The sequence below is a fragment of the Scaptodrosophila lebanonensis genome, unplaced genomic scaffold (assembly GCF_003285725.1).
Source record: "Scaptodrosophila lebanonensis strain 11010-0011.00,11010-0021.00 unplaced genomic scaffold, SlebRS2 tig00001410-arrow-pilon, whole genome shotgun sequence".
Lineage (NCBI taxonomy): Eukaryota > Metazoa > Arthropoda > Insecta > Diptera > Drosophilidae > Scaptodrosophila > Scaptodrosophila lebanonensis.
This window is the reverse complement of record NW_022060738.1, coordinates 4,365,966-4,374,877: the sequence shown is the minus strand read 5'-3', so window position 1 is coordinate 4,374,877 and position 8,912 is coordinate 4,365,966. Positions and strand designations below refer to the sequence as shown.

Below are 8,912 nucleotides of genomic sequence, written 5' to 3'. Positions count from 1 at the left end.
CTTGAATGTGTGCTTTTAGTTTATTTTTCTTTTACATACTACGATTATATATGTACATAGTTCCGAGCATTTATTGACTTCTGGCGGTTTGCCGGAACGCGCGTCACAAATCGAAGGACTCACAATCTATTAACGTTTTCTCAAATACTGAGCACACTAGGTGAGAAAAGTATTGGGTATTGCAGTGCATATGCTTACATATTAAAATCTAAAATTGTTAAATCACTAAAATAACAATTCGTAAAGAAAAATATCCATATCTATATAATTTAGTTTTGATTTTAAATAAATATTATTACAATAAATATTATGAACTGATTCTTGCAATATAAATCAGGAGAAAACTGTAGTCACAGTATTATTAAATATTTAACAATAGTTTTTTTTTTTTTTAAAGCTATTTTCTTACGGAGCATCCGTTTTATAGTTTCAGTGTTGCTTGGAGGGATATACTATAAAGTAGAACCTTTTGTATTTTTTTCATCCACATTTTTTAATAAATTCATAGTACTTGTATTACTCTTACTGCGCCTATTGAAAAATTGAAAAATGAAGAAAGATCCGGGGAAAAGACAATAATCTCTTAGAGAAAGAAGTTTTTATAAATTATATTTAAAGTTTATTTGTTGAAGTAATATTTTTGTGGAAATATATAGTAGTAGTTGTCCACAAATTGCACCGTCTCTTTAGGAGGGATTGTGCAATTCACTTTTTAACGGGAGTCTGGCTAAAGAATATAGCACCTCTTCGAAGACATCAGACTCTAGCACAAGGGTTTCAGCGCATAATTAAATATTACAAAATATCGAAGTAAATCTAGCTTGAAGAATATAGCAAGATAAAGCAAAAGTGACACTCGATCAACATGAGGAATATTTAATAAAAATCTTGATGAGATTCCACGATAAATATAATACTAGTATTCCAGAAATATCCCTAAGAATCAGGAGAATCTACTTACTCAGCTGTGAACAATTGATTTCCTAAGCAGAAATCGCAAACTATCCAAAAAACATGCACTAAGATTTAGGGATCTCATGCAGCTAGCCAAGTAACCATTATAGTTCAAGATAAAAGTTGGTGATCGACAGAAATACTTTGTATATGTATTTCTTCATTTTCAGCTCAACTATATATAATTACAAAATGGTTGCTCGCTTTTTAAGTGCGTATAAAATAAAGTTCCACCCCTACTATTAAGTTCAACTAAGCATGTATGTACATCCTAGGTTTGTCAACATACTTATTCCGATTGGTGTATTCCGATTCGCATTTCCTAGTCTTGCGCACATTTCCTAAAGCAGAAATGAGAATGTAAGACAACGCAAGTTCAAGGTGGCTAACGGTCGTCATATGGTTGAGCGCTCAGTCTTCTACTCGTATAGATAGATACTCGTCCATAAATACATATTATGCTTGTATGTACATTTAAAATACTACATATATATATCATTTATTGAATTTCCATTAACTCTTTTGTAAAAACAGAAAGCAATGCTTATATTATTAGTCGATTATATATAGATCTTATAGACATCAGAAATTAATTTTTGCAGTAAAAACAGACGAAACTTTTTACTAATATTCCAACACGAGTATGCATATCGTAATTTATATCTGTTCTGGTATTTATGTAGGTATATTATGTATAAGCTCACAAAATGCACAGCACTTGCGAATCTGTCAGCGCCTAATGCCATTCAAAGGCAATGTGGGCCACCAGCAAATAGATGGTCATCAGAGTGACTTGCCCGAGCATCATTGGGAGGATTGTCTTAAGATAGCGCGTGAATGATAACTTATATCCATGCTGTTCAGCTATACCCGCTGATATGACATTTGCAGAGGCACCATACAAAGTCCCATTGCCTGAAAAACAAAATTTTTTTTAAATAATTGAAAAATTGTAGTTTACAGCGTAAGATCTTTCTAGAGATAATAGGCAATGTGTTAGGTATTGATATTCATTTAGAGGCTTTAGAAAGTAATATTAGTTACAATAAATATAATAAATAAATTAAAATCTTTTGAAAATATACAATACGCACCGCCAAATGAAGCTCCCAGAGTCAATGCCCAGACCAGCGGCTCCAGGGGCAAGCCCAACGATTCCTTGGCTACCAGCGATGTGACTAATTTGACCATCATTGCTGCCACTGGTATGCTATCTAAAATGGCAGAGGCTAGCGCCGATGTCCACAAAATCATGAATATGGCCATGGCCAGCCGATGGCGCTTATCCACAATCAAGATGACATGCTCTGTAAGTTCGCCAATGCAGCCGAACAATCCCAGTCGCTCCACGCACTCCATCATCACAAACATGGCGGCGAAGAAGAGCAGTGTCGTCCACTCGATACGATGCATCAGATGCTCCATGTCATCCCGATTAAGTATGATGAGCAATAGAATCACTCCGAGGAGGGCGACCCAGCCCAGAGGCAGGGTGCGCAGATGGGGCACCGATTGTATGAAGAAGCAGACGATGACAAAGCACAATGCTCCTGCAGCCTGCAGCAGCAGCTGCTTGTTCTTGATGGGATACTGAAAGCAAAGGAAATTAGTGAGCATTAAATTGTTCCCCCTCACCTTACCTTCTCCTTGAGCTCCTCCAGTGTGCTGACATAGGCATCTGTGGAGCCAACGCCCCGCTGTTTTCGGCGCAGCGTGCGCTTTAATTGCTTGACCTTGCCACTTAGAGTGCCACGCACCAATTCCGAATCCTTAGAGTAGGAGGAAATTGCATTTAGGGCCCGCTGCCACACTTTGATTTCGCGGCGCAGTTCCTTTAGCTCCTTAGGCTCTTTTAGACGCAGTGAGTCGATGTTGTGGTAGAAGAGTCGCAAATACAGACAACTGTGCAACACGGCTAGCACCACGCCTGGCAGTGTGTGTGCCACGAAGGTCAAGAATGTGACGCCCTTTATATAAAAGAGTAATATATTATATATAATTTACTAATGTAAAAGAGCAAATCAAAAAAAGTCTTAATTGTAACTACATAGATATTTGCTTTTAAATATATTTAAGAAACTCGTACTTTGAACACTGCATTGGTGCTTACTTCAAGCTTAGCTTTCTTTATGTTCCCTGTTAAATGTATAAGTAAGTATCCACAAAAGCTAAGTACGATCCATTTTCTATATGAATATGTCCCAGCATTTCTTTTCGATAGGCTACCACCCCAAGGAATCTTGTGGAACATACTTCAAGTAGAATACTAGATCAGATCGAATTCCTTTCAAGAATTTCTTCCAATTTGTTACAAGTCGATGCAAAGTGGGAAGACTATTTTAGTACATCATTACAAATATACTCACATTGGCCGATATGTAGTGATTGGTGCTAATGATAATGCTGATGGGATCGCCAATTGGCGTCAGAGCCCCTCCAATATTCGCATGTACAATGATGCCTAGAATAACTGGCACAGGATCCAGCCGCATTACCTCACAAAGACGTATGGCTACCGGCGTCAAGAGCAGCACCGTCGTCATGTTGTCGAGGACGCTGGATACCAAGCACGTGACCAAGCACAGGCTATAGATCATGGGCCAAATTTTTCCGCCAGATATTTCAAAGCAAAACACAGCGAGGTAATCAAAGACGCCCGTCTCGGTGAGTATCAGAATCAAAAGCATCATACAGAAGAGCAGTGTAAGCAGTTCCATATCCATCCACTGTATAATCTCATCCATATTGGGGCGATCGTCGAAACAGGCCAGCACAGTAACCGACAGTATGGAGCATACCATGGCCACAAAGGGTCGTTCGAACACCTCCCACACGAGCAGGGCATAGAAGATGAGCAGAATGAGGGCGGCCAGAATGCTGCCTGTCTTCATGCTCACAATCAACGGATTATAGTTGAGCACAATGGCCAAGTCGGTCTCGGCGCTGCTGTAGATGTGAAGACGCATCTCTGTGTCATTGCGCGCCAGCAACTCGCTGAGCTCCGTTGTCATTTCGTAGGTCAGATTACGAGACACGGCACGCGGAGCGCCTTCCAAATGTTCGACATCCAACAGTGGCAGCTGCCAGGCGTACAAAACATTCTGTGAGGGGGGAAAAATTTGGGAAATTTAAAACAGAAAATGCGCCGACTTTTATTGTTTTACTCACCTTAAACACCTGACTGCGTTTCTCGTAATCGTAAGTGGATATCTGGGGCTGTAGCGTCAGCCAGCTGTGCGCCAGTGTCTCGTTCTCGTCGCCGCTGAGCAATTCATGGATTGCGGTTTCATTGAAAGCGCCATACATTTTCAAACGAAAATCGCCAGTTGGCTTGTTGAGCAGCTTGAAATCTGAACGAAAGTGGAAGCGAAAGCGAAAGCTATTAAGTGTACTCGTACTTGCTTAAATAGACTATTAAGATGGAATGCCATTTTTTGACAAAGTTAATCTATTAAAATAAGTTCAATTATTGCGCCGTCGTTCTTAGTTTTCGCATCACGGGCTGAACTTTTAAAATATAAATAAAATGTAATTGCACCTACATTTGCAATATTTTAATTTCAAAACAAACGTTTCATACGAGTATGCTTTGAAATTGGTTGCCATTATGATAATTTCAGCTCAAAATAAATGCTAATTAAAATAATCTTGCAACAGTTGGTGACGTTAACAAAATGAGATTTTCATTTATGTTTTCAATTTAATATAAGCGCACATATCTATTTCAAGCATTTGTGTGACTAGCTTGATGCCCAATATTATATTAAAAATGTTCTTCAAAGTATTACTACGAATATATGTGTACTGTGGTCTACTTACATTTCCCCTCTGTACCTCGCGGGACTTCCAATGTCTTTTCAAGCAAATGCTTCTCATCCACCGTTATGAGCACCACGGCCGCGAAAATCCAAAATACTAATAAACCCATGCGTTTCCACACCTTGTCGCGCTTTCGCTGCTCCTTCGAACGCTTCGATTTGTGGTGAGTGCGACGTGCCAGCGTTTTGGCATTGCCCGGCCCATTGGTATGCTCGTGATCTGAGTGAGTGGTGCCCTCATCATCGGTGCTGTAAGTGTGGGGAGAATCAGATGATACAAATTGTGATTGACATGTAGAAATTCAGAAAGACACACACCTTTTGTCCTCGTCCCGGCAATGCCTTTTCTGAGTATTGACAAAATCTGTGACCCCGAAACTGGGCTCCTCATCCTCCAGCTCTTGGGCACGGCTCTCATCATCATCATCGCTGGCGGCGCTGGAGCCTGTGAGTGTGTACGATGCATAAATAATTCATGAGCGTGTGCCTAGTTAAGTGTGCAAAGACAAATAACGCCCTCTTTATAATCTGACCTTTGTCAAGCCGTCCTTTAGGGTGTCAATTTATGCGTATATTTATATCGACTTAAGCGACAACCGATTGATATTTGATTAGACAAACAGAGCTCCAAATCGTGTTGCCTACTTCTAGGCTGAGGTGCTGGTTCAATGACAACTTCACTCACTCACCATGTATGCGTTCGTTCTCCATTTGAAATGAAGCCATGCTCGGATCATGGCGTATTTCCGCTGGCAATTGACGCCACACTTGCAGGGACTGCTCTGTCACCTGAGCGGGAGTGACGAGCGTTTCGCTGGCGCTGCGTCTCTGCAGCTCAATGCTGCACTTGCCCTGCGAGGGGCTACCCGGACGCAGTTGACGCAGTGCGTCGCGCAAGCCCATGTCGTTAATTTCCTAGTTATTATTGTTGAGCAATACAAAACGCCACAGCGACGCACAACAGCCACATAAGAGCTAAATATATTTGAAGGTGTGTGTGTGTGTGTGTGTGTGTATAAGTTTGAACCACCCACCCGTCTATGAAATTTTTTGCGTATTTTAAAACACTTTTGCCGACTTTCTTTCAGCTGGCATCTTTGCAGCACGCTGCGTATGTTGCGACTGAATCTGAATCCACAATTTTTCCACAAGCTCGTAAGCCGTACGCTACATTTGTGCGGTTTCGTGTGTCGACTGCGATGGCGGCCGCATCGGAGGCTATGGCGTCGTCGTCGCCGTCGGCGTCGTCGTCGTCGGCGTCGTCGTTGTCGGTGTTGGTGTCAGTGCCTTCGTCGTTTTCGATATTCCATGAGCGTGTTGGCGTTTCTACTTTCAATATTGAATGAAGGCCAGCGCCGTACCTGCTTGTTGCTCTGTTTATTTCCCGTTTTCCAGTCGCACAGGATTTGCCTGAGCATGCGCTATCCATCGCTCGAGCTTTTTGCCGCTTTTTGCTATTATTTGTTTTGCTTCTCGTATTCTTTCGTCTGCTTTTTATCAACAGGTTATCTGCCAACTCTTTTCTCATCCACTTCTTGGATGGCAGCCACATGCTTAGAAATATTTATGACGACTTGCGAATATTTCCCACAGTGCCAGTGAAGTCATTATTTATTCAAAAGTTGCATATTTTCATGGGTCCTCTCTTTCGAGGCCACATTTATTTTGGTCGGCATATTTTAAATTACCCATACGCCCTGTGTGGCACAAATAGAACTTTAGTTTATACGCGTGTTTGTGTGTGAATATAGTTAGCTGTGTATATTGTAGCACGTGCGTATGCAAGCTTTTCGAGCCATTTAGCCATAAAGCATTACGATCAGGGCTATTCGGCGTCTGGGGAATTACTCTTCAACTACTACCCAACCATAGGAATTTCGTTGAAGGCTACAACGCAGAGCAAACAAGCAATTAGTTGGAGCACAGTGGAGGCACAAATGGATAAAGGATAATGAAAGTGGAGAGCTTACAAAATGAAGCGACACTGCAAAATTAAAACAATAACATACTGTTTTTAATAACTAGTTGAAAGACATTCAATAACCTTAGAGACCTCCTATTAGTATGAAAATTAAGTTGGAAAGTATTTTAAATTAATTTTTTGAGTTGAGTTGGTTTTAAGAATTCGTAAAATCTGTATAGTCTTTATCGATTTTGTCGTTGTTTACAAATGCGACACGAACTACTATTAATAATATTTCCGGTCTAACAAAATCTTCTATAGAACAGATGCAATTCGCGTTTCTCATCCAATTTACTTATCAGAAGCGTTAAGGCACCTATAGCTGATTTAATTATATTTTTATATAGTGTATAGTATATAGAAATTAATGTCTATCTGTGCCTTATAGGTGTCAAAACTATCGAAATGATCATTATAAGATTTGGTGGTTAAGTGTTATTTAATTTCTTATTCTTTTTTATTGTTCCAAGATCAATATTTGTTCGTTTATTCCAATTACTGTAGGTCAGTCTTGCAAGCTTATCACATGAATAAACGTACATACATATATTCTTTACCAAGTTCTATTGTTGTGCTTTTCTATTTTTTTATAGTGGTGTCATGTGTTTATGTGCAATATTAATATAAATCATAGCTTGGTACTTATATTAATACAAGTTCAATCGAGTTACAAATATGTTGTCCATATAGCATTATTATGCACTTACCACTCTGTTTGCTTGGTTTCCACGAGTTTTATAAGTGCTCTAAGTAAAAAATAATAATAAATATTAAAAAATTTACAATGCCCCGGGTGAGGCTCGAACTCACGACCTTAAGATTATGAGACTTACGCGCTGCCTACTGCGCCACCGAGGCTATATGCGGATCCTGTTTGAGTGCATTATTTACAGATCAAGCGCAGATTGCATTACCTTTGTACAAAAATATTTTTAAAAATATTGCGTTTGTTTTTATGATTATTCCCCCATTTCTTTTTCGTATCGTAACTTGAAATTTTAACCACCGTGCAACACGTGCACAGCCCCTGCTGGTCAGGGATTTTTTTAAATACATATATACAACATACAAAAATTATTACGGACCCTTAATTTGCTGGTAATTTATCAAAATCTAGATTATAATCGTGTTGATGGATTGCTTTGTGAAATGGGCATGAGGTGTAGGTGACGAGACAGGGATAATCAATTAGGACTTGTTAATACTCAGCTTTAGTTATGGACTTGGAGTGTGTTGGGTTTAAAATCACTCCACTATTAAATGTTATATTTCATAAATCCTATATTCAAATAGCTTGCCATACTAAGTGTTCTTTAAGCAGCTGTTGAAAAGTTGTATTTATTGCGCTTCATTATATTTTTGTTGTTGTGCTTTAGTACGCCAATTCATAAAATGGACAAACTTCTGCACGCGAGCAAAAATAAATGAAAAGTATTTACACACACACTCGCAGACAAATACCGATGGGCCTGCATTGCCAGCCAACAAAAGCGAATCAAATCGGTTTCAATGGATTTTTTAGCTATTTATTTTCATTTCAATCTATTAATTGAGATTGAGATTCCCATATTAAAAAGAAATCCCAAAGAAAGGGAAGAAAAAAGGGAGGGTATTAAAGAAGCAAAGAAAAATTATAGGAAGACTACGGGAAACCCGGCCCGCCTGAACGCATAATTATTAAAAACATAATTGATTTCAATTTCTTTATTATACTTATTATTATTGTATATTTGTATATTATGCGTGTATGCAACAATACTGCATAGTTGTAACAGTTTCTTGAACCTACAACATCGTTTTCTTGAAACAGGAATTTTTGGTGGATGGGTTCCATGCATTGACTCATTCAGAAGCAGCTCGACTTTCTGTTGTGGTCGTTCGGTAACATGTGGGCGTGTGTGTGTGTGTGTGTGTGTGTGTGTGTGTGTGTGTGTGGTGGTGTGTGGGCGGACAACTCACATTTACTTAATAAGGACAAACGCCCCGATGTAAAAGCAGGCTTAATAGTTGCGCGCAAAATTTAGTTTTCGTTTATGACAAACTGGACAAAAGCTCATGCAGCGATTGGCAGGAGAGCGTTGCGGTTGTGGTTGTGATTACGGTTACGGTTGTAGCCACAGTGGCGCTCATTTGTCTGTGGTTGCACTCACGGCGCAATAAACTCGTGAAATATTAAT

At 39.6% G+C, this 8,912-nt stretch overlaps 1 protein-coding gene and 1 non-coding gene across 2 annotated transcripts; both read right to left on the bottom strand.

Annotated features, from left to right (window-relative positions):
- Positions 1-1,427: 1,427 nt before the first annotated feature.
- LOC115630605 (P protein) lies at positions 1,428-5,675 on the bottom strand. Its single transcript, XM_030527225.1, has 8 exons — positions 5,462-5,675; positions 5,091-5,217; positions 4,774-5,021; positions 4,123-4,304; positions 3,321-4,055; positions 2,595-2,921; positions 2,049-2,544; positions 1,428-1,869 (listed from the first exon to the last, which is right to left on the bottom strand). Exons 1-8 carry the CDS (start codon positions 5,673-5,675, stop codon positions 1,691-1,693), a joined length of 2,508 nt encoding a protein of 835 aa, XP_030383085.1. The 3' UTR covers positions 1,428-1,690.
- A 1,845-nt stretch (positions 5,676-7,520) lies between these two features.
- On the bottom strand, positions 7,521-7,593 carry Trnam-cau. The gene has a single exon. It is a non-coding gene; the product is annotated as a tRNA-Met (tRNA).
- Positions 7,594-8,912: the final 1,319 nt, after the last annotated feature.

Bases quoted from the DNA above. Each gene is read 5' to 3' on its own strand.
- LOC115630605 (XM_030527225.1), bottom strand. From the start codon at position 5,675: ATGGGCTTGCGCGACGCACTGCGTCAACTGCGTCCGGGTAGCCCCTCG. The intron at 2,545-2,594 runs GTAAGGTGAGGG...CTTTGCTTTCAG, and splicing joins TGGAGGAGCTCAAGGAGAAG to TATCCCATCAAGAACAAGCA. The intron at 1,870-2,048 runs GTGCGTATTGTA...TTTGTTTTTCAG, and splicing joins TCTGGGAGCTTCATTTGGCG to GCAATGGGACTTTGTATGGT.